General features: G+C 46.9%; 2 protein-coding genes across 2 annotated transcripts; one reads left to right on the top strand and one right to left on the bottom strand.

The window, feature by feature from the left end:
- The first annotated feature begins 3,336 nt into the window (after nt 1-3,336).
- On the top strand, nt 3,337-5,065 carry LOC100844330 (aspartyl protease family protein At5g10770). The gene is made up of 2 exons (XM_014896546.2): nt 3,337-3,493; nt 3,611-5,065. The coding sequence occupies exons 1-2, from the start codon at nt 3,337-3,339 to the stop codon at nt 4,885-4,887; spliced, it is 1,434 nt and encodes a 477-aa protein (XP_014752032.2). The 3' UTR covers nt 4,888-5,065.
- Nucleotides 5,066-17,077: 12,012 nt separating this feature from the next.
- On the bottom strand, nt 17,078-18,025 carry LOC100844033. Its single transcript, XM_010231561.1, has one exon. It carries the CDS (start codon nt 18,023-18,025, stop codon nt 17,078-17,080), a length of 948 nt encoding a protein of 315 aa, XP_010229863.1.
- Nucleotides 18,026-24,080: the final 6,055 nt, after the last annotated feature.

The raw sequence follows: 24,080 nt of genomic DNA, 5'->3' as shown, positions 1-24,080 counted from the left end.
GCCGAGTGTCCCCAAAAGGCACTCGGCAAATCAGCTGCCTTTGCCGAGTTTCTTGAAAAGACACTTGGTTCGATCTTCAAATATGAAGGTTTAAACCCTAAGTTTATAAACTTCTTCCGAGTCCGTTTATTTTGTGAATCATTCATGTAACATTTTCAAATTTGTGTAGTGGCTTGTGCTATTTACCCAAGCTTATTGATACATGCATTTTACATCATCATTTTTTTATCATATTAGCTCATTATTTGTCTTATTTCTGTCTTATGTGTGTATGTGTGTGCGTGCGTGCGTGCGTGTGTGTGTATATATAAGGACCTCTCACAAGAGCTCGTGCATGCCAACTTAACTATCAGGTACTTTCGTTTCTTGGAACGATTCCTTCCATACATGAGAATATGATGCTGCCTAAATCAGATGTGTTTGTTACACTTAGGAATGATGGACCTAGCATGGATGAGAGGGACAAGCACTGGAGCATGATTACGCATGGAGAATATGACAACAAGCGTGTGAGGATTGAGATCATGCCGCAACGGAAGATTTCAGAACTTTGAAACCACCAAAGGAGAGATGAAGACGTGGGCGACATATAGAGTTTTCCAATTCATATTTTCGTCCACGTGAAGATATGGTGCTGCGTCACCTCAAGTTGGGCCAGGCCCATGTAAACCGACCTACAGAGGGTTCGGCCCACTTCCCAAGGCTGGCCACATATTGTTGGAAATATGCCCTAGAGGCAATAATAAATTTGTTATTATCATATTTCATTGTTCTTGATAAATGTTTATTGCCCATGCTATAATTGTATTGATTGGAAACTCAAATACATGTGTGGATAAATAAACAAATACCGTGTCCCTAATACGCCTCTACTAGATTAGCTCGTTGATTAAAGATGGTTAAGGTTTCCTAACCATAGACATGTGTTGTCATTTAATAACGAGGTCATATCATTAGGAGAATGATGTGATGGACAGACCCAAAACTAAACATAGCTTTTGATCGTGTCACTTAAGTTTAAGTTGCTTATGTTTTATTATGTCAAGTATTATTTCTTTAGACCATGAGATCATGCCACTCCCTAGTACCGGAAGAATACTTTGTGGGCATCAACCGTCATCTCGTAACTGGGTGATCATAAAGGTGTTTTTCAGGTATCCCAGAAGGTGCTTGTTGGGTTGTATGGATCAAGACTGGGATTTGTCACTCCTTGTGACGGAGAGATATCTCTGGGCCCTCTTGGTAATATAACATCCTAATGAGCTTGCAAGCATGCGACTAATGTGTTTAGTTGCGGGGTTATTATATTACGGAACGAGTAAAGAGAACTTGCCGGTAACGAGATTAAACTGGGTATGGCGATACCGACGATCAAATCTCGGGCAAGTAATATATCGCGAGACAAAGAGAATTGGATACTGGATTAATTGAATCCTCGACATAGTGGTTCAACCGATGAGATCTTCGTGGAATATGTGGGAACTATTATGGACATCCAGGTCCCGCTATTGGTTGTTGATATTTGATCATGTCCACATGTTCTCGAACCCGTAGGGTCACACACTTAACGTTTCATGTTGCTTGGGTTAGATGAGATAAATGATGATGATATCGAATTATGATTCGGAGTCTTGGATGGGATTCTAGACGCAACGAGGAGCTTCGGAATGTTCCGGAGATAAAGATTTATATATGGAAAGTTGTTTTCAGGGTTCTGGAAAGTTTGGAATATTTCCCGGTTTTGATCGGGAAGCTTCTAGAAGGTTCCGGAGGGATCCGGAGGGTTCCACCTTGAGGCCCACCTATCCCTGGGCTAAATGGGCCTGTGAGGGAGCACCCTGGCCTTAATGGGCCGAGGGGCTAGCCCACAGGGCCCATGCGGCCAGGAGGAGAGTCCTGGCCGCGGGAGAGTCCTGGCCACGGGATAGTCCTGGCCGGCCACGCCTCCTCTACCCCTATATAAATAGAAGGGGGGCAAGGGAGAGAGACACCCCAAGCTTTCAGTTGGATCTCTCTTCCCTGAGCCCTCCTCTGCTCCTCTTCTCACGCGCACGGCGTAGCCCTGCACGTGAGAATATTCACCATAGTCACCACGCCGTCGTGCTGCCGGGATCTCGTCTACCTCTCCCTCTCGCTTGCTGGATCGAGGAAGGAGGAGATAACGTGAAGCTGAACGTGTGGATACCAAGGAGGTGCTGTCCGTTCGGCACTGAGATTGATCTCATTGAAAGTTCCACTACACCAACAACGATCTCGTGATCGTAACGCTTAGCGGTCTACGAGGGTATGATGTTCATGATCCCTCTTGTTACATACATCTAGTATATATATTCTTGGGTTTCTTCCGCACTTCTCGTAGGAAATTTTTTGTTTCCTATGCAACGAACCCAACACATATCCCTCTATATAAACCCATTCTAGTTCATCGTTTAGACGGGGATTTTGTTTAGTTTAAGACCCATTGCTAATCTTCGCCACAGGCACGACAGTCAAATCGACCTCCTGTACTACGCACTTGCAGAATCCCACCTATAAAGCTTCATCTTTATTCGCAATATCTTGATTGCATCTATTGTTCTTGCTTGTTCTTCGGTTGCTTGTAGGATTGATCCTTCGGGATCAGGTTGATCTAGCTCCGGCGTGGTCAATAACCTCAGAAGTTGGTGTAGCGATCGTTAAGGCGCAACGTCTTGCACGTTTGTAGTCGGTTCGTCAACGTCGACCTCCAACCAAATCGATAGCTATCTCCTCGTCGAAAGATCGGGCCACCTTTACCCTATCAATATATATCATCTTATACTCTCTCCGTCTCATATTAAATGACGAAATATTATAATTATCTAGACGCTACTTGAGTATAGATACATCCATATTTTGGCAAATTTGAGTCATTTAATATGAGATGGAGGGAGTACATGTTTTTAGATGATTTGGGGATTTTCCTATAGCGACGGATGAAACGCACTCTGCAGAGACACCGCCACACGGCAAAATCGCCATCGTTTTCATTTGGAGAAAATAAAGCATTATTCGATCCCCCTATTCGATCTCATGCATCGATCGCACCCCGCTCCCTTCTCGTGGCCATCGCGTCAACAAAAGTACATCATGATAGGACACATAAATTCTTAATCCCCCCAAGGCAACGACAATGTTTCTACTCAGCTCCTCCAAGGTGCAGAACTCTTGCAGACCACACCGGACTATTTTATTATTTGTTTATCGTAATTGTATTTGTCATGCTTGATATATAAGCACACGTACGTGGGTACGTAAACATGCCTATTTAAGGATCCGAATCACCGGGACGACGTAAACCTCCTCTAAAGTTGAGCAATGGCGTCCCAACGGTCAGCCCTGTACTTTTTGCTCGCGTTCCTTCTTTTCTGCGGCCCTTCTCTGGCCGCTTCGCCACGCTACCTCTCCGTGAGCGTGGACTCGGTGCTAGGTTCCCGGGCTCAGGCCCCCTGCTATGATCCCGACACATATGAAGGTATCTGAGAATTGTTTCACCAGATAGGTCCTGCAATTCACTACAACATGCCCATTTTTCAAATGCTTCGCTTGACCACAAAACAGTAAGTAATGTAACCAGTGAAACGTTTCACAGCCCCTACTTCTGGGAACAAGCTCTCGGTGCGTCCCTCTTGCGGCGGGACGAAGCGCGACATCCTCGCACACGACAGAGACCGGCTTCGCACCGTCCGCGAGAGGTCGTCGTCCTCCTCCTCTTCCGCCATGCCTCCGGTTCCAGTCACCTTCCCTCCTATCATCCCACTGACACCAGGCCCCGCGCCAGCCGCGGAGGCACCGGCCACGACCATCCCGGACCACACGGGGACGAACCTCGACACGCTGGAGTTCGTCGTGGTCGTCGGCTTCGGCACGCCGGCTCAGACAGCCGCCATCATCCTGGACACCGGCAGCGACCTGTCGTGGATCCAGTGCAAGCCGTGCTCGGGCCACTGCTACAGGCAGCACGACCCGGACTTCGACCCGGCCAAGTCATCCTCCTACGCCGCCGTGCCCTGCGGCACGCCAGTGTGCGCGGCCGCGGGCGGCATGTGCAACGGCACCACGTGCCTCTACGGCGTGCAGTACGGCGACGGCTCGTCCACCACCGGCGTGCTCTCCCGCGACACGCTCACGTTCAACTCCTCGAGCAAGTTCACGGGCTTCACGTTCGGGTGCGGCGAGAAAAACATCGGCGACTTCGGTGAGGTGGACGGGCTGCTCGGCCTTGGCCGTGGCAAGCTGTCGTTGCCCTCGCAGGCTGCCCCGTCCTTCGGCGGCGTCTTCTCCTACTGCCTGCCGTCCTACAACACCACGCCGGGGTACCTCAACATCGGCGCGACAAAACCCACCAGCACGGTCCCCGTGCAATACACGGCGATGATCAAGAAGCCGCAGTACCCGTCCTTCTACTTCATCGAGCTCGTCTCCATCAACATCGGCGGCTACATCCTCCCCGTGCCGCCGTCCGTGTTCACCAAGACGGGCACGCTCCTCGACTCCGGCACGATCCTCACGTACCTCCCTCCGCCGGCCTACACCTCGCTGCGCGACCGGTTCAAGTTCACCATGCAGGGGAACAAGCCGGCGCCGCCGTACGAGCCCCTCGACACATGCTACGATTTCACGGGGCAGGGCGCGATCGTCATACCCGCGGTGTCCTTCAACTTCAGCGACGGCGCCGTGTTCGACCTCGACTTCTACGGGATCATGATATTCCCCGACGACGCCAAGCCGCTCATCGGCTGCCTCGCGTTCGTGTCCAGGCCCGCCGCAATGCCCTTCAGCATCGTCGGCAACACGCAGCAGCGTGCGGCCGAGGTGATCTACGACGTTCCATCACAGAAAATTGGTTTTATCCCGATCAGTTGCTGATTTTGAGTTTTGGTTGATAAATGAGTGAACACTGCTATCGTCCATTTGTTCGTATCTCTGTACGTAGTGTCGTTTTCGTTTTCCGATCCGGTGTATGAATAAGGGGGTGTGGCGATGCGTGGTTTTGTTGCTCAGTCGACTTTTATGTATACCGTCTCTGGTGTACCTTTTTGCCTTGGCTGGCTGGGGTTCGGGCTGTCTAATTTGCGAAAGACATAACGTTTTTTAGGAAAATACTGTAGGCCAAAAGCCTACTGTGAATATATTAAAATGAAGGGAGAACAGTTAATATGTACAAATTGAAAAGAAAGGAAACTATCTAAATCTATCTATCCAGCTCTTGAAATTAGCTGTATGCATGGTAAAGCAAGTTTAACTCTTCTTTGAAGATCTTCGTGCATCTGAAGAGGATTGGTTGAATGCCCTGGAAAATAAAATCATTTCGAATTTTCCATATGATGTAACCAGAGTGGGATTTTCGATGAAAAATAGTTCCTTCAGCTTGTTCTGGAGGGCCAAAAGAATGTTGTGAACAAAATGGTGATGGTTAAAGTCTCGGCTGATGTATTTCCAACATGCCACAACAAATGGGCATTCAAGGAAGAGGAGATCTCTGGTCTCAATACTGTGACTCCCACATAAGACACATTCATACGCGGGGTGTAGCATAGCTCTAGTGTTTAATCAATTGATTAGAAGCAAGCAAATAAAGACTTTGTGCTTGAGCTGGCGGCATGATTTTCAGTTCCATGTGAAAGTAATCTGGATATCAAGTAGGGTTTTTATTTCCGTGCCCTTCCTTCCTTAGCTGTACTCAGAAATACCCATGCCTCAAAACTGAGCTCGCTTCTACACCTGCCTCTTTGGCGATTCCTAGCAAATGCCTTACGGAGCACTTCCAAATGGTCAAGCCCCTTTGACCGTTTGCTTCCGACAGGTCTGCCGCGGGCAGCGCTGACAGGTGGGGCCAAAGCGGCGTTCTGATGTGTGGGGCGATGAGAATGCAGCGCAAGCGGGCAGGGGCTTAACGGGTCCGGTGTCCTTATATGCGGGCCAGGGCGCGGCATGACGGGTGGGGGCGGTCGGCTGAGCTTACATGTGGGCTGACGCTGGAATGACAGGTGGGGCGGGCGTCGATGGAGCTGACATGTGGGCCGACACCAGGAATGACAGGTGGGGCGGTTGTGGGAGCTGATGTAGGAGGTGTGTGAAAGTTTTGACAGGTGGGCCGACGCACGGTTGACGGGTCGGACGAGCATTTATACAAAAGTACAAAAGACAGCCATTCCATATATAGTGGATGAAAGTTCATATATTTATAGATGAAACTAGTACTAGACGATACTAAAAGTACTTTGCATAGATATTTAAAACTAATAGATCATCTACTCGGAGTCGGAATCCAAGCGGATGATCGGCGGAGGCGGCGGGCTCTAGCACTCGAGCGACGGCGAGGCTGGCTGGCCCAGGGAAGGCGACCCCTGCTCCGCCGGCTCATCCTTGACCTCCACGAAGGGCGCCGGCCTAGGTGGTGCAACGAGCCCCGGTGCCGGTGGCAGCGGCGCATGTAAGCCGACCTGAAGCGCTGAGACGTAGAGGGCGTGGTCGAGGTCTGGCCACATCCCGAGCTCATCGAGCTTTGAGGCCTCCTCCACCGCCTGCAGCTGCTCGGCTTCCTCTTTGGCGGTGAGGGGCTCAGGCAGTGCGTCCTCCTTCAACGCCTCCAAGGCAGCGAGGTACCGCGCCTCCTCCTCGTCAGCCTCCTCATTTGGCTCCAGCAGAGCCGAAGCATCGTCCTCCTCCTCCTCCGTAGGCGGCGGCGGACCAAGCTCCGCCGTCGTGAAGAAATAGTTCCGCCGGCGGACGTCGTGCTCCATCTGGAACCAAAGGTCCCAGTTAGGAGAGTCCGCGGCGAAGGCAGGGTGGCGGTAGATGTTGGGGGGCAGTGCCGCCCGACGGTGCCGGATCTCATCGCGGCGCGCCCTGCCGGAGGCCGGCACCGGAGGCACCGGAACCTTGGCTGGGTTGAGGTGCCAGCCGTGCGGCAAATGGACGTCTGGCCATGGCACAGGGGCGCTGCGCTCCCAAAAATCCCGTGCCATGGCCACCGTGAGGTACATCTGGTCGCGAACCCTAGACGGGGTAATGCGGAAGGGCGACGGGGTCGGCGCCAGCGGCGAGCGTCCACCGCGAGCGTCCACGGAGAGCTCCCGACGATGACCCGGCCTCGTGGTCGTTCCTCGACGGCGGCCAGTAACGCTTGGGGGGCATGGAAGCTCTAGGGATTCGGCGGTGGAGAGTGTATGGGGAAATGGGGACGACGGGGACGATGGGGACCCCGTTTATTAAAAAAAGCCGGTGTTTGGCTGACGGGTTGGGATAGGGAAGAAGGACAAAGGGTTTGACTGCTTGGACCAGCAGGACCGCACCGCCTGGCTGATGAAAACCCGGGCCAAAATTGCGGCCCAAAAGCGTCCGGACGGACCACAAAGTTGAGTCGGTGTGGAAATGCGTTGCCCAGACAGCCCAACCGGGCACTTAAGGCATTTGCCTTCAATTATTTTGGACAATTTTGGAGAAACGACCCACATTGAACTACCTCCAAGTTGAATTCTGATTGCAGAAATGGAATCCAAATGGAAAGTTGTGCAAGATGATGAAATTTCAACTTGATTTGAGAAAGTTGACATTTGTTGACCATCGAAAAAACAGCTACTTACATGCCCTTTGCTATACCTGGGCATGGGTGGCCCGGCCCGGCCAGACCAGCCCGAAGCCCGGCGTCCTGGGCCGGGCTCGGGCCTCATTTTTAAGTCCCAAGCCCGGCCCGAAAGCCCGAAATGACAAAAACAGGTATTTTTTTAAGAAAAAATAGGTATAAAAAATCATTTATTTATTCCGAAAATAATTATTTTAATGATTAAATGGACTATTTTTGGGGTTTCGGGCCGGGCCGGGCTCAGGCTTCAGGTTTGACCGTCGGGCTTTTATGAAGCCCGGCCCGAACCCGGCCCGGCCCGAGGTTTGCCCAGGTATACCCTCAGCACACCCAAATGGACAATTTTCGAGGGAGCTTCAAACTTCCACTTCCTCCAAATTGATATCTGATTGCACCAATGGTAACCAAATTGTGTTGCAAGTTCGAATCAAAAGAAGCCCAAGTTCATTATTTGTTTCGTACATACGAATCAACCGATGCATACAAGGGATCCCATCACACAAACCCTCTAACTAACAATGCACACACAGGATAGAGAATACAGCACGCAGCAGCATCCACAATGAGACAAGCTACATCTTTTTTCTCCTAAACCTCAACTCTGCCCTGTGAATCTTGTCCTTAATCTTCCCCTCTGTCTTCATTCTGAAAATCACCCCCCTCAACTCTTCAATTTCCTTGTGCATCTTCAGATTCTCTTCTGCGATATGTCTAATGAAAGTCGAACACTTCTTACATTGTTGGTCAAACACCTTCAGTTCATCAGAAACGACGACAGAGGCCAAATTAAAGAAAATAGAACAAAATAATGGGCTTTACCAAAGAGGAGCGGAACTACTGACCGGTATTGTACATTGCGGTGGCGTGGATGCCAACGCATCCGTAAGCCGCATGCCCATTGGACCCGGGATCACTGATGTCCACCATGACGTGGCCCTCGACGTCCGCCTCCTACCTTCCCCCCGCCGCCTCTACCTTTGTGGCCACCCGCTACAATGGAGTTAGGGTTAGGGATTCGAAAGGAGAGCGGGGAATGAAATAGGAGGACAGATGGATTTGGTGTGAGGGACTTCTTTGTAATACGTATTTGGCACGGTGTCTATTTTGGAAAACCAACAATAGCTGTGCCGCGTCGCGTGCCTAGTGGCCTCATCCATCACCCGCCCTCCCCACCCCTCCCCTCACCGTGACCTAGCCGTCGCCGATGCCGCGACCACCATCTTCCTCGGCAGGCAAAATAGAGCCACGAACACGCGTGCAACCCATCTATCTTTGCGAACTAGGATCCATATTTCTTTCCCCCCACGGCTGTCGGCAACAATTTGCAGCCTGAAGCTGCCACCATAGTAATTTCCCAAATTTGAGCTCCAGATCCGTCCCCATGAGCAGCTCTCATACAGTTCACAAGGTGATTTCCCCCCTCCCCACCCCTGTTCTTTGCCGAAAGAAGTTCACTATTGATTTGTCCTGTGCGAAAGTGTTTGCAATTCAAAGTTCTGTAATTTTACTATAGGATGATATATGATTTGAGGATCCTAATGTCCTGTTGGCCTTGGAGCTTGGCGATTCTGAGAATCGGGCTGAGGAACAGCGTTCCTTTGTGGAAGATGTGCTGGATGAGAAAGATGCTTTGGTTAAAGAGAAATGTTCTCGGGCATCCATGGTCAGCGAGGAGAAGATGCAAAAGAAGAAGCTAGCTGATGAGAAGATTTTTCTGGAAATTGAACTAGCTTACCAGGACAAAGTGATAGAGGACCTCGACAAGCAGCTAGAGGAGATGAGGAATCAACAGAATAAAAACAAGAAGAAGATTGAAGAACTGACAATTTGTTTTGCTGCATCTTTTAGTGCCGCATTGGCGTTCGGGGCTATGTTATTTTCTTTAGCTGAGAAGTTGTAGAACAAATGAGTATTTGTATGACTGCATGTTGCGGAAGTGTAGTGAAAATGTTTGTGTATGTACTATTAGAATGATAAGTGACTCTTGATTTCAACTATCTGTGTTTGATCGCATCAATAAAATAGTTATGAACATAAAAGGAACGAGGAAGCTGCTCTGAAATGTTCGTACTATTAAGCCTATGGAGCAAAATTGAGCAAGGACAAGAACTTCAGATAAACATATTGCATTGAAGTGATGACACGTAGGGAAGCACATTGCAAAATAGTCTTACATTCATAGGGGGTTAACATTCGGGCAGTTGAAACCAAACTAAAATGGAACAAACTTAAACTAACTTAAGCATCCGACCTAACTAACTTAAACTCCATTCCTTCAGTTGTGGTAGCTGAGAATGCAGCATGCCACAACAATGCCGACTATAACTGCTCCTGCAGTTCCCAACCCCACTACAGCAGTTGTCCCGACCGGCGTCTGGAGGTGCTTCTGCGTAGCAGCTCCTGCTTCGGAGAGCACCTGGATGAGGTCCACATCATCGCCAAGAAACGCAAGCAGCACGTGATGCCCCTTGTTGTTGCCAATGAAAACAACGTTCTCGTTCGGACCAAGTTGCGCGCCGGGGCTTTTACCCTCCACGTCACGGCCAACCTGAAAATGAAAGTTCGGAGTGCCGTAGGTGGCGTGGAAGAAGCGATGTGTCACGCGAAGGTGGTGGCGGAGGTAGCAGGCATAGCCAGCGTGCCGGCGGCCGCCAACGTGGCGGCCGTGACGACGTACGAGGCCGCCACGGGAGCTAGGCGAACTTGTTGTCCCCCGACGTTGTCGAGCATCACCAAATCATGGGGGCACGCCTTCTTCTTCGCGGAGGGCGTAGCAGCCTTGGCGGGGCCACGTACCTCCGGCGCAAGCTCCTTCTTCTTGCGATGGCCAGCGGCTCCAACTGCCAGTCCTTTGCGCCGTGGGCCGGCCGCTTCAGCTTCGGCGACGAGGAGGACCGCGGCGATGTCGAGGTCCTCGGGCCTCGTTCTAGCTGGGAAGACGGCGCGCGCGGCCTGCTTAGGAACCCTAACTAGCAATCGGTGGAGGAGACCAGCGGGGGAGCCTTTCATTTCATTGCAGGGCAGGATTTCGGTCGACATTGCGAGCTAGGGTTTGAGTTGGCGGCGGCGGCAACGCGGGTTGGGCTTTGGGATGGGGAGAAGGGGGCAGAGGAGGAGGGGATAAGAAGGGGGATTTTGTACTATTTTCTTGCGGGAGAAGAGAAAAGGGAGAAAATGGAGGGCCCGGCTATGGCTTCTGTTCGAAGGAAAGCATCTCCGTCAGCTTGAGCTAATCGGCAGCGATGGAGGTTTAGTCAGTGTGTTATGTTCTGCAATTGTAATCAACAAGGAGAAGAAGGAACCTTTTCTGATAGTGGAGCCAGGGGCCATTGTGGCCGGCCACAGGAGGCAGTCGGGTCTTTTTTAAAATTGGCCGGCCATTGGTTGTGTGCTCGGGTCTTTTTTAAATTAGGCTCTCAATTGCAGGGCAGTTAATGTCCTTCCGTGATGTGATTGTTGCCTGGAGGGGTTGTTTACCTTCCTGGTTGTATGCACGGGCAGTTTCCATCCACGGTAGTTTGTAACGCGAAGATTTGCATTAATATTCCCGCTCAAAGCCTTATATTAATTAACTTTATTAGGCTTTGTATGCAAAACATGGATGTCCGGTCGATCGGCATGCACGCATGAGAGGCTGCAATGAGGCTGCACTACCGCGGATATGGATTGCATGCAAGACCGCAACTGCCTCATGCATGGCAACGGGCGAATATGAACAATCCATGCTAGCATTGGCACGGGCACACGCACGCATGCGCATGGCAACTGCCTCATGCATGGCAACCGGCAACACGGAGGGGGTATATCCTTCGTGGCAAACAAGAGCTGCACGCTGCCGCACGCACAAAACTAACTAGCCTAATGCCGTGCCCTGCACTGCCACGTAGAAACATTAAACCGTAAATAAGCAGAATTAATCAACCAAAACATAGAGTCAATCAATGCTACCACACTTACAAGTACATGCAATGTTAAATCGTGCTTTGAGAACGAGACAACATTTTGTTTCGTGCGTGATTAGCCGCAAATAAACTATCGGTGAAAGTGACATCAAATGAGTGTAAAATATAGTGTTACCAATCCTACGACGATTATTATGTCCAAGAAACTTGGAATGACAGTTGGAAATTGCACCTATTTGGGTCCTCGCAAGTGGGATTTCTCCTTTCGGGCATTTTGAAAAAACACAATAATATGAAATGTGAATTCCATCATATAACTTACTCCAAATCAAGTTAAACTTTGCACCATGTCCACACATGACATGCAGAAGCACCATGTCAAATTTTGTTCACTTCTGACATGGTTTGCTATTTTTTGAAATCTAGATTCACTCAAATTTGGAAGTTTGCTACCAGATGTGTGAGCAATATGTAGAACAATGATCCCAAAAGATTTACATAGCCTTATGAGTTCATCTCTAGTGTTTTCACCAAGTCTCAGAATTTCTGGACTTGAAAAACTATATTTCGTACATTATTTGAATTTCTGAGGATTTCGGGCAGAAAATGAAGAATTGATGAAAATGGCCACAATTGAGTGTACACCGAATGCAACAAAGCTACTTCTTAACCAAATATGTCCAAGAAACTTGGAATGACTGCTGTTTGGATGGAAATTGCACCTATTTGGGTCCTCACAAGTGGGATTTCTCCTTTAGGGCATTTTGAGAAAATACAATAATATGAAATGTTATTCCGAAAATTCTGAAAACTTGCATGGGCTCTTTACTTGTCATTTGTTACCACCACAAAAAAAATTCAGATCAAAATCATTTGTACACCATATGGTTGTTGTTGCAAGTAGCGCATGACCATAAGAGGTTTTAGAAACTCTAGGGGAGATGTTGGAGATTCAACCAACATTTGTGAATTCCATCATATGAATTCCTCCAAATCAAGTGAAACTTTGCACCATGTCCACACATGACATGTAGAAGAACCATGTCAAATTTTGTTCACTTCTGACATGGTTTGCTATTTTTTGAAATCCAAATTCAGTCAAATTTGGATGTTTGCTACCAGATATACGAGCAACATGTGGAACAATGATCCCAAAAAAATTTACATAGCCTTGTGAGTTCATCTCTAGTGTTTTCACCAAGTCTCAGAATTTCTGGACTTGAAAAACTATATTTCGTACATTCTTCGAATTTCTGAGGATTTGGGGCAGAAAATGAAGAATCGATGAAAATGGCCACAATTGAGTATACACCCAATGCAACAAAGTTACTTCTTAACCAAATATGTCCAAGAAACTTGGAATGACTGTTGTTTGGATGGAATTTGAACCTATGTGGGTCCTCATAAGTGGGATTTCTCCTTTCGGGCATTTTGAGAAAATACAATAATATGAAATGTTACTTCGAAAATTCGCATGGGCTCTTTATTTGTCATTTGTTACCACCACAAAAAAATTCAGATCAAAATCATTTGTACATCATATGGTTGCTGTTGCAAGTAGCACATGCCCTTAAGAGGTTTTAGAAACTCTAAAGGAGATGTTGGAGATTCGAATAACATTTGTGAATTCCATCATATAACTTTCTCCAAATCAAGTGAAACTTTTCACCAAGTCGACACATGACATGTAGTAGCACCATGCCAAATTTTGTTCAATTCTGACATGGTTTGCTATTTTTTGAAATTCAAGTTCACTCAAATTTGGCTGTTTGCTACCAGATATACGAGCAACATGTGGAACAATGATCCCAAAAGATTTACATAGCCTTGTGAGTTCATCACTAGTGTTTTCACCAAGTCTCAGAATTTTTGGACTTGAAAAACTATATTTCGTACATTCTTTGAATTTCTGAGGATTTCGGCCAGAAAATGAAAAACATGGATCTTTACACAATTGAGTGTGCACCCAATGCAACAAAGTTACTTCTGAACCAACTATGTCCAAGAAAATTGGAATGACTGTTGTTGGGATGGAATTTGAACCTATTTGGGTCCTCACAAGTGGGATTTCTCCTTTTGAGCATTTTGAGAAAATACAATAATATGAAATGTTACTCCGAAAATTCTGAAAACTTGCATGGGATCTTTATTTGTCATTTTTTACCACCACAAAAAAATTCAGATCAAAATCATTTGTACATCATATGGTTGCTGTTGCTAAGAATGTTGCGGTGTAAATTTACTCAATTTTGTATTTTACCCATTAACATGTGGGTCCGTTTCCTTCCCTTTTATCCGTGGAGCAGCCGACCAGTTGCTCATTCTTGCCTCTTGCGATCCCTTCCATCATATTAAACCGCAACGTTCACCCACTTCTCCACTCACCCGGCCACCCCTTTCCATCTCCACTCTCATCTCACCGCACCGCCGACCGAAGCCATGGCCATGAACAAAAGGAGTGCGGATCCGCTCGAGGCTGACGGCAGGGAGGTTAGATCTAATTTTCCCTTTTCAAATAGAATGCGATTTGTCCTTTGTGTTGTTCTGAATCTACTCTCCCTCAGGCACACGTGCATCCTCGAGTCTTTGGTCTAGAGGCCCCCGCTAAGGTACCACTGCTTCCCATCCCTTTTTGTCTCCTGATCTTTGTGGTGATGCATCGATTAGGGACCACTTTTAGGGTTTTGTCCCCTTTCTAAATGTGGATCTTTTCCTCGTACCCCACATCGAATCTATCCTATTTTAGTAAATTTGGATCTGTGTTACCATTTGAGAATAGATTCTTGTCCCTTTCTAAATCTTGTGGGTTTCGGGTCCATTTGATAAGAGAATATTTTCCCATTTCTAACCCTAGGGTTTTCTCCCCTTCCTAATTGCACAGCTAATCTGGAGGGTTTTTTCCCCTGAGGAGTACGGAAATATGGACGAAAGGGAGAAAACTAAGGCCTGGAAAGTCCTCGTCAGGCAAGAGCTGGTAATTTTGTTCTTCCTGTGTCCCCTATATCCATAGTTGTAGTTTGTGTTAGTTAGTTATAGTTTGTGTTGTTTAGTTGTAGTTTGTGTTAATTAGTTGTAGTTTGTGTTGTTTAGTTTGTAGTTTGTGTTAATTAGTTCTAGTTTGGATTGATTAGTTCTAGTTTGGGTTAATTAGTTCTAGTTTGGGCTAATTAGTTGTCATTTGGGTTAATTAGTTCTAGTTTGGATTAATTAGGGCGGATAGTTTGGGCTAATTAGTTGTAATTTGGATTAATTAGTTCTAGTGTGGGCTAATTAGTTTCTTTCAAATTGGCCCAACAGGATGCAGGTGGCAAAGCTTGTGCCAAAAAGCTTTGGCGATTCATCAGCCCCTACCTGTTTGTCCAGCTGTGAGCTGAGGCCAAGGAGGTTGTATGGTCTGAGTTCACGGGCCACCTGAAGTGGCTCGAAGCCTAGGGCAATCAGGGGGAGATTGAGATGATCGCCGAGCATGAACTGAACAAGGTCAAGATAGTTCAACCAGACATGAAGGTAAAAACTGCCTCATAGATCAATCAGTTTGCATGCACGCCTTTTAATTTTGTAGGAAGCAAATCCACATTTTGAATGATGTGATTCATCTTTTACAGGCATGCATGGATACAGATCCTGCTGACCAACCTGATGTTGAAGAAGACGATGATGAGAGCATCAAGGAGGTCGCCACTGAGATCTATGATCTCATGGTTTTGGGAGTCTAGAAGCCGATCGTATCTCAGAGGTTGAGCTGCCCATTCTGTAGCCGGTTCAGGAACGTGGCATTCTTGAGCGTGCTGCAGCACGTAGAGTCCTACCACAGCCAGCAGGAGCCAAATGCTGGGGGCAGAAAGGGCAAACACACGGGCCTAAATTGGTACCTGAGGGCCAACGTACCTGCCCATTTCCAAGACATGATGGCTGCAAGAGATGCGAAGATGGGCAGGGTGTAGGCCCCTTAGTTGACATCAGCTTTATCTATTCCAAGTGATGTAGTATGTCTGGGGATGTCCCCTTATACTTTGTCGGTTTGCCGTTGTGTTATGCTACTTATTCTAGGATCCTCTGTATGATCCCATCGTACTATGGTTTGTTGTGTGTTATCTGTTGGTCCGCCACTACTTCTGTTATACTGTATTTTATGGTCCTCTGTGCTGGTCCTCTGTGTTGTGCTTTATATTTTGTGTTATATGTTGGTCCTCTATGCTGTGCTACTTCTGTTGTGCTGTGTTTTATGTTGGGATCTAATATCGAGGCTTTTCTGCTCAACTACAGTGTTTACAGATACAAAGCTAAACTCACGGTAGATTCCATGACATGACAGATTCAAATACAAATTCACAACTTCAAATACAAAATATAAGTTCACATTCTTTTCTTACTCCTTGTGTTATTCGCTGGATTCACCTTCTTGCTCCTTGTGTTCTTGTGAATATTGCTATGTGTAACCTCTTTCTTGCTTCTTTTGGGCTTCACCATGGGAACTGGATCTGGCTCTGCGTCTGCCTCTGTCTCTAGAGGTGGTGAGGGTGTACTTCCAGTAACAGATTAAAATGTATTGTTGATTTCTATTTCTTCGTCCTCCATAGCTTCAAATCCATCCCGAAATTGTGCTTCGAAATCATTAGCAGATGTTTCAATTCCTTCATCTTGGTCAATAGCCCTTTTTTTGCCATTCTCCCTGCTTATTCTTGAGCTGTTGACAATAGATATACCGATTAAAGATATAAATATTGATGCATGGACAATTGGCTTAGGAAAAAGAGGAGTGAATGTAAACATACCAATTTGTTCTGACAACTAAACAGAGCTCAGGGTCATCTTCGATGTCTTGTAGATCCTCTGCAACCTCTTCAGATGCCTCAACATCCTCTGCAACATCATTATCCTCTTGATATGCCTCATCATGGCAATGTTCTTCTTCTTGAGGTGCTTCATGATCCTCTCCATTTTGTGCATCCCAGTGCTCATCTTCTCCAAAAGATGGGTCTACTGGGTTTGTACATAGCCTAGCTATGTGCCCTAGTGGTCCACACCTTTTGCACTTATGTCTTCTAGGCACACCACCCTCTGCACTTGTTCTTATTCTGTTCTTCCTTGGCCTTCCTGCTAGTCTAGTCAAAACTGAAGCGTTGAGCTTGAAACATGGATCCACGATGGTCCATTGGTCTTTCCCCAACAGTGCATGTACATTCTCAGCATATGTTGCCTTAAACTTGGCAACAAAGAAGTAATCAGAGACATACTGATCAACCTCACCATCTTCACCACCAATGCTAGTCATGAAGAACAGTGCATGTATGCATGGCAGCCCTCTGATCTGCCATTGCATGCAACTGCATCTCTCACCTGCTAAATTCACTGGATACCTCCATTCCCTACTGTTACTGTCAGTATAGGTCACATCAGTCTCAAGTGTTGCTCGTCTAATGCATTTCATCCTCAATCCTCTTGACCCGGCATGCAATGACTTGATCACAGATGGGATAATGACATGGCCAACATATTTGTTTTCTGCAATTCTTTTACGCAAATCCATCTTCATCACGATCATCTTCCTAATCTTATCAAAAGCTTACTATATCATGAGACCTTTGAATGACTTGATCCTTGCATTGAAGCACTCTGCAAGGTTGCTGGTAACATAATCTACCTTGCAAATCTCATTGAACTTGCTCCTTGACCAAACCTTCCCATGATGGGCAGTCATGTACTCTTCCACTAATGCATTTTCTGCATATAAAACTTTCACGTGGTGCTCATGCTTCCTCAAGCTGCAGGTGTATGTTGCTGGCCAAAGGTTGTCAGTATAAACTTTATCCCTGAATTTCTTGGTGAAATTGGCAGTTAGGTGCCTCATACATTCCCTATGCTCAACTCCAGGGAAAACCATTTCCACTGCAGTTTCTGAACCCTTACAAGCATCTTTGTGTATGTCCAATCCTGGTGGATGACCAATAATGTTGCGCAAGTTCTGCAAAAACCATATCCAACTCTCCTCTGACTCTACCTCCAACACACCAAAAGCAACTAGAAAAAGCCAGTTGTGTACATCAACTGCACATGCAGTTACAAGTTGTCCTCTCCATCTTCCATTCAAAGCACTGGCATCCGTAGCCAAATATGGCCTGCAGCCATCTAGGAACCCTTTCCAACAAGCCTTGAAACATACAAACGCCCTCCTGAAGCATTCCTTCTCCTTCCTCTTTGATTTGTAATTGTACTGAACAGTGTGCTTGTCAATCTCCACCACACTGCCTGGACTAGCCATCTCAACTTCAGCTTTGTAGGTGTATAGCAAGTGAAAACTATCATTCCATGGACCACTAATGCAGTCTAGAGCAATTTCCTTAGCATAAAAAATCCTCATATAAGGTATGTTCATCTTATATTTGTCAAATAGCTTCTGGTGTAGTGCTATAGGGCCAAGTGTTGGTTTTTCTCTCAGCCAATCCATGATTGCATCTTCCACCCACCTGGTCTTTGGTTGTGGCCTTTGCCCCTCCAGGTGGACAAGTGTGTTCATGTTGGTTGATTTTAATCTGAAATAAATAACAAATAGAAGGAGCACACATAATTATGTCAAGTAAGAATATATAACAAATTTAAGGCAGTGACTTTATAAAAGCTCATTACCTAAATCAATTTGCATTTCGGCATACAGGACGCATGCATCCTCCACCTGCACCTCTCATAGGGGCAGTGAATTGTGAACCTACTTTGCTCACTCTTCTCAATCTCAAAATAATTTTGACTGAGAATGCAATATGTAGTAAGTGCATTCCTACAATCAACCGTTGTTTCGAATATTGTTCCTGGAGTGAGCTGAGGATTTTTCCTGTCCCACTCCAGCGTAGGCATGTCCTCGCCGTCATATTCGTCAGCAACCAAGATGTCAGTGTTCTCCTCTTTCTCTTCATCTTCAGTGTCATCAAATCTGCTAATTTTTTTTAAAATAATACGATTTTTTTATTTACTTTAAAAAATAATATGCATTTTTAAAATTTATCAGAAATAATACACCCTCGGTTTGGGCCGGGCCGACCAGGACCCGTCGGCCAGGCCCAAGCCAAGGAGCGCTCGTCGGCCCGCCCCAGGCCGACCACAGGCCTGGCGCCCACCCAGGCCGCCGACAGGCACCCGTCGGCTAGGCCGAGACTGATCGGTCACAGCGTGGCCGACGGGGTGCGGGTCGGCCCGGGCCCTGGCTCCTTCCCTTCCCTTCTCCCGTGCCTGCGCTAATCAGCTTTGTGAAAGCTGATTAGTTGCATGATCCATGCAGATTAATCTGCTGGTGCGCGTAGGGACGTGGGATGTATTCCTGCTGGAAGAATTATCGTGAACACAGTAATACTGAAATTAAGTTGATGTGCTGGTTACAGGACCACGACACGTCTAAATTAACATACATTGATACAGAAATTAAAGATAGCAGATACAATTAAAACACAGTACTACCACTACCGAGTCCACCTAGGCCATTTTCCAGTGTCGTCGCCACGTTCTTCTGCAGCCTTTGCCTGGGCGGCCCTTTCTCTTTGCCTCTCCCTTTCTGCATCACGAGCATCCTTGCGCCTTCGTTCCTCCTCTTGCATGCGAAGCGCTTTCTCCCTGTTTTTCCTCAGTGCCTCATCAAAGTAACGACGTTGTTCCTCCCTATATTCTTTGAGCTCTCTCTCTTCCTCCTCTTTCTGCTGGGCTGCAGCATTTTCTGCACGCTCTTCCATGTGGAAACGCTGCCATGCCAGTCTTGACCTTGTGTTAATCTCTTCAACCACCCAATCTGGTTGCTTCGTGTCAATCCATCGATACCACATGCATAGGGGCGAAGGAGACTACAAATTACAAATAAATCAAAAACGACACACAACATGTTTAACCACACTTATATTTACTTACCAAAGGTTTATCGTAAGGCGAAACCGGGACAGGTGGATCATACTCATGGTTCGCACACATGAAAAACTTCATGCCGAACTTGTCTGAAAAATATGTCACCTCCTTCACCTTGCAGGGCGAGTAGGTTCCTCCGAGAAAACATCTAGCATTGCCTGTTTGGGAGAACATAATCTCATCCTCATCATCTCGTCTAGGGATGGCCTCGTCAGGTTGTGCATCATCATCTACATCGATGACAACAGTCGCAGCAAGGATTGTCTGGCTGTCATTGCCTGTAGGTTTAGATGGTCTGGACCTATGAGGAGTGCGGGCGCGACCAATTTAGCAGAGTTAACCGAAGCCGTAACGACCTCTCCCGGTTGCTTCCGCCATTCTTTGCGTGGCTGAAGCACGTCAACATGAATTTGACCGAAACGCTTTTCAGCATTAACACCAAAGAATTTGCCCAGATGTTCGTCGCAGGTTAGAGGCTCAATGATTTTTTCAAATCTGTTGAAATATGTCAATTCAACAGCATCTTCCTGGCTCTAGGGATATGAAGCACAGAGGGAATCACACAAATATGTGAATATTATGTTGTTTTTCTACCACCTTCGGATAGAAAAATGTAGACATTACATGCGGTTTAGTGCCCCACAGTATTCTAGTTTTCATGTGAACTGCTAGCCGAAAAGCAGTCGTTGGATCAATCCTATTCGATCAAAAATAGAGCGTGCAGTTAGGAGGTCTCAAATTTAGAGACCGTTGTAAGCTATCACGGGCCCAAATGGCCCAATCGTATGCCTTCTACCGAGTTAGATAGCACATAGCAATGCCATAGGACAAGTCGCTTACCCGTGTGGAATCCACAACGATTCCTTTGATCCCGACTCGACCCAATCTTCTCCATTTGCGGTAAGCTGGGCGGCGCTAGACGAATCCATTGCTTTCTCCGCGTCGTATGAAGGAAACAACAGAACAAAGCAGCTCCCCTGTAGCGTGCGATTTAGCTGCCGTGGATCCACGAGGCGCCCCACAGAAGGACGCGAAAGAAGCAGCTCTTCGGTCATGTTGGGGAGGATGTGCGGAGGCCTGCTTGGGAGACGCAGTTTGGGTATGGTGGGGAGTACATGCGGTGCGTCCCAACTTCCGTCTCGCCGGCGAGACGGAAGGGGGCGTATTTGGGCGGCGTCACCGGTGCACGTAGCTGCTCGGGTCCTGATTTGGGGTGGGGGAAATGGGTTCAGATAGATTGGAGACCGACCCCACCTGCTAGTATTTGCGTCGGCCCACATGTCAGCTGAGTCGACGCCCGCCCCACCTGTCATTCCTGTCGTCGGCCCACATGTAAGCTCAGCCGACCGCCCCCACCCGTCATGTCGCGCCCTGGCCCACGTGTAAGGACTCCGGACCAATTAAGCCCCTACCCGCTTGCGCTGCTTCCTTGTCGCCCCACACGTCAGAATGCCCGCGGCCCCACCAATCAGCGGTGCCCGCGGCCCACCTGTCGGAAGCAAACGGTCAAAGGGGCTTGACCGTTAGGAAGTGCTCTGTAAGGGCATTTGCGAGGAATCGCCAAAGGGGCAGGTCTAGAAGCGAGCTCAGTTTTGAGGCATGAGTATTTCTGAGTACAGCTAAGGAAGGAAGGGCACGGAAATAAATACCCTATCAAGTAATATGTCCCATGGCGATGTGATGAATCGTGGTTTATTGCAAGAGTATGACAAGAGATCATTGTCTAGATTATGCTCAACTTGATTAAGGCAACATTGAATTGCAAGAATTGCATGTGAGCTTCAACCAAGATGGGGGCATAAAATTTTGACTTCTGTTAGAGATTTGGTAGATATCATCCACAGAGATATCCCGATTGATGGCAAATGAGAAGAGGTGAGGCCAGAGATCCTTTTGGAATATATGGTAGTATGAGCACCATGGATAGATGATTTAGAAATCAGTTTAAATGAGCCCAGTTTTAGGATGGAGTCCATGTGAATAATGGTGTTCCCAAACAGTTTCACCCATAATAAATCCACTTTGTTATAAAACTTATGCATATTCTTGAGCAGAAGGCCTCGATTCTGAATATTAAGGTTGACGACCCTGAAGCCTCCTTTGGATTCAGGTTGACACACATTCTCCCATGCAGCAAGGGGAGTGTCGTGGAATATTCACGGCAGATGTCATAGGGGGTGGCTTACGATGGGTGAAGCTTGAGGTTTAGAATCGGCGATGGAGTAGAGATCAAGGGAACACGTACTCAGGTTCGGCCCCTCTTCGTAGAGGTAAAGGCCTACGTCCTTCTTTGCTTCTTTATTAATATGGCGAATACAGACTACGACATAACTTGAGAACTATGAGTCTATTGAGGATAAATTGATCATTCCAGCTAGGGAGAGTCCTAATGGCCTTATATATTCGGCCAAGCTAGGGTTACAAGGTCTACCTTTGGTATGCATTGAATATATAAATCATAAAGAAGGACGAGTGCTCCTTTCTCATCTTGTACGACCAGTATGCCTCCTCGTGGACGACCCTCGTCCTTGCTGATCCGGCCCACCCCTAGCTGGTCCGGTCGTCTATTTTTGGGTAGTTCTATTAAATATATCTTTTAATTTTGGGTATTTTCTCGTCATCATCCAGCAGAGTTTGGTGTCAACCCAGGCAAACTCTTTTTTACTGGGCCGGGTATATACCGACAAGTTTTGAACCGTTGGATATGCTCTGAGATCCGTGCGCCAAAGCTTTATTCCCTTTGCTCCCCCACGTGATGTGCTCTGCTACACGGGTCGCAGAGCATATCCGGTTGGGAATGTGCCGGTATATACCTGGCCCGGTAACAAAGCCATTCTCTATCAATGACAAACTCTTTGGTCTTGATGAACTTCTGAAAGGCATAACACACAAAAACCATCTAGGAAAAGGGTGCGCCTATTAACGAGTCTGAGTGTGTTGTTTGTTGTGTTTTTGTGTACGTTATTGTTTGTGTACCGGGTTTTTGGTTTGTGGGCTTTTTAGGATTGGGCTCCTATCCAGCTGTGTTCCTGCTGCAGCTTTTATCCTATAGAGTCAAGGGCTTTTGGTCTCGTTATAAACAAAAATAAAACTCGCAAAGAAAGTAAAAGAAAACTGAAAGAAAAGAACACACAACGAACCCGTAATTTGTGGTGAAAAAACACCGGGATTAAATTAAAAAAAGGAAAAAAGAATAAAAATCATGCAATCACCACCCCCCTTCAATCTGTGGTATTTTAAAATCAACGAATTAAATTGATTGAAATCCGAATTTACTAAGTCACCTAAAAATACGCATGTAAGACAAAATCTTCTTAAAAAAATCTAGTTGCGCATGCTATAATACGATGTGCAAGTCATCCGCACAGGGGCTCAAAACAACTTTAAAAATTCCCTAGTTGCACATGTCTTAATACAATATGCAAGTCACCTCCTGTGGACAATACTAATTTGCGCATGCGGAGAAATCATATGCAACTCGTGCATTAAAAAAGCTAAGAAATGTCAACTCATCAAACAGGTGCACCCCCCCCCCCACACACACACCCCCGACAGAACCCTTTGTTGAATTGCACATATTGATACATGGCATCCAACTCACAAAACCCCTAAAACATCCTTTGCCGAGTTGCGCATATTGATGCGTGTTGTGCAAGTTGCCTCCCTATTCAACAATACTAAGTTGCGCATGTAGAGAAATCATGTGCAACTCGTACATGGAAGAAGGCTAAGAAATGTCAACTCATCAAACAAGTGCACCCCTAAAAAACCCTTGTGTTGAATTGCACATATTGATACATGGTGTGCAACTCACAAAATCACTAAGACATACTTTGCCGAGTTGCACATATTGATGCGTGTTGTGCAAGTCACCTCACTATTCGACAAAACTAAGTTGCGCATGGGGATAAATCATGTGCAACTCGTACATGAAAAAAAGATAAGAAATGTCAACTCATCAAACAGCGGCACCCCTAACGACCACTTGTGTTGAATTGCACATATTGATGCACAATCGCAAAAATCCTAAAACATCTTTTGTCGAGTTGCACATATTGATGCATGTTGTGCAATTCGCCTTCCTATTCGACAATACTAAGCTAAATCCGTTTCATTTGAATGGCCAAAATACAAAAAGAAACAGTGCTCTGTCAATTTTCCATCCAGCCCTCCCCACCCCCTCTTCTCTCGCCGGCCTCCGCCTCCGAAACTAGTCCCTCGAGAAGAAGAAAACGATCGCCCGAACAGAAAGGCCCAGAAAACTAACCTCCTCGCCACCTCCTTCTCATATAGACATGTTGAATGCACTGCCGGCGGGGGGCCAACAAAAAAAGTCCCAACCCCCGCGCTGCTGTGAAGGAAAAAAAACACCGTGTTAAAGCGACCCAGTGCACCGTGCTCCCTTCTCATGGACATAGCGACAATTAAAGTACACCACGGTAGGACAGAATCATACTTAACGCCCCATACTTAATTCCCCCGAGGGCCACGACAAAGTTTTTTCGACAGCCCCTCCAAGGTGCAGAACTCTTGCAAGCCACACCGATCGACCTATTTTGTTTCACGTAATTTTGTCACCATGCGGTCATGCCTGATGTATAAGCCACGCACGTACCCACGTATACATGCCTATTTAAGATCGGAATTAGTTACCGAGGTTTCATTCACCGACAGGGACTCGATGGACC

The sequence above is a fragment of the Brachypodium distachyon genome, chromosome 1, assembly GCF_000005505.3.
Source record: "Brachypodium distachyon strain Bd21 chromosome 1, Brachypodium_distachyon_v3.0, whole genome shotgun sequence".
Taxonomy (NCBI): Eukaryota; Viridiplantae; Streptophyta; class Magnoliopsida; order Poales; family Poaceae; genus Brachypodium; species Brachypodium distachyon.
The sequence above is the reverse complement of the archived record's forward strand: the minus strand, read 5'-3'. Positions and strand labels throughout refer to the sequence as shown.

Coding starts and splice junctions, on each gene's coding strand:
- LOC100844330 (XM_014896546.2), top strand. CDS start 3,337: ATGGCGTCCCAACGGTCAGCCCTGTACTTTTTGCTCGCGTTCCTTCTT. Junction 3,494..3,610: donor TGATCCCGACACATATGAAG/GTATCTGAGAAT, acceptor AACGTTTCACAG/CCCCTACTTCTGGGAACAAG.
- LOC100844033 (XM_010231561.1), bottom strand. CDS start 18,025: ATGAACACACTTGTCCACCTGGAGGGGCAAAGGCCACAACCAAAGACC.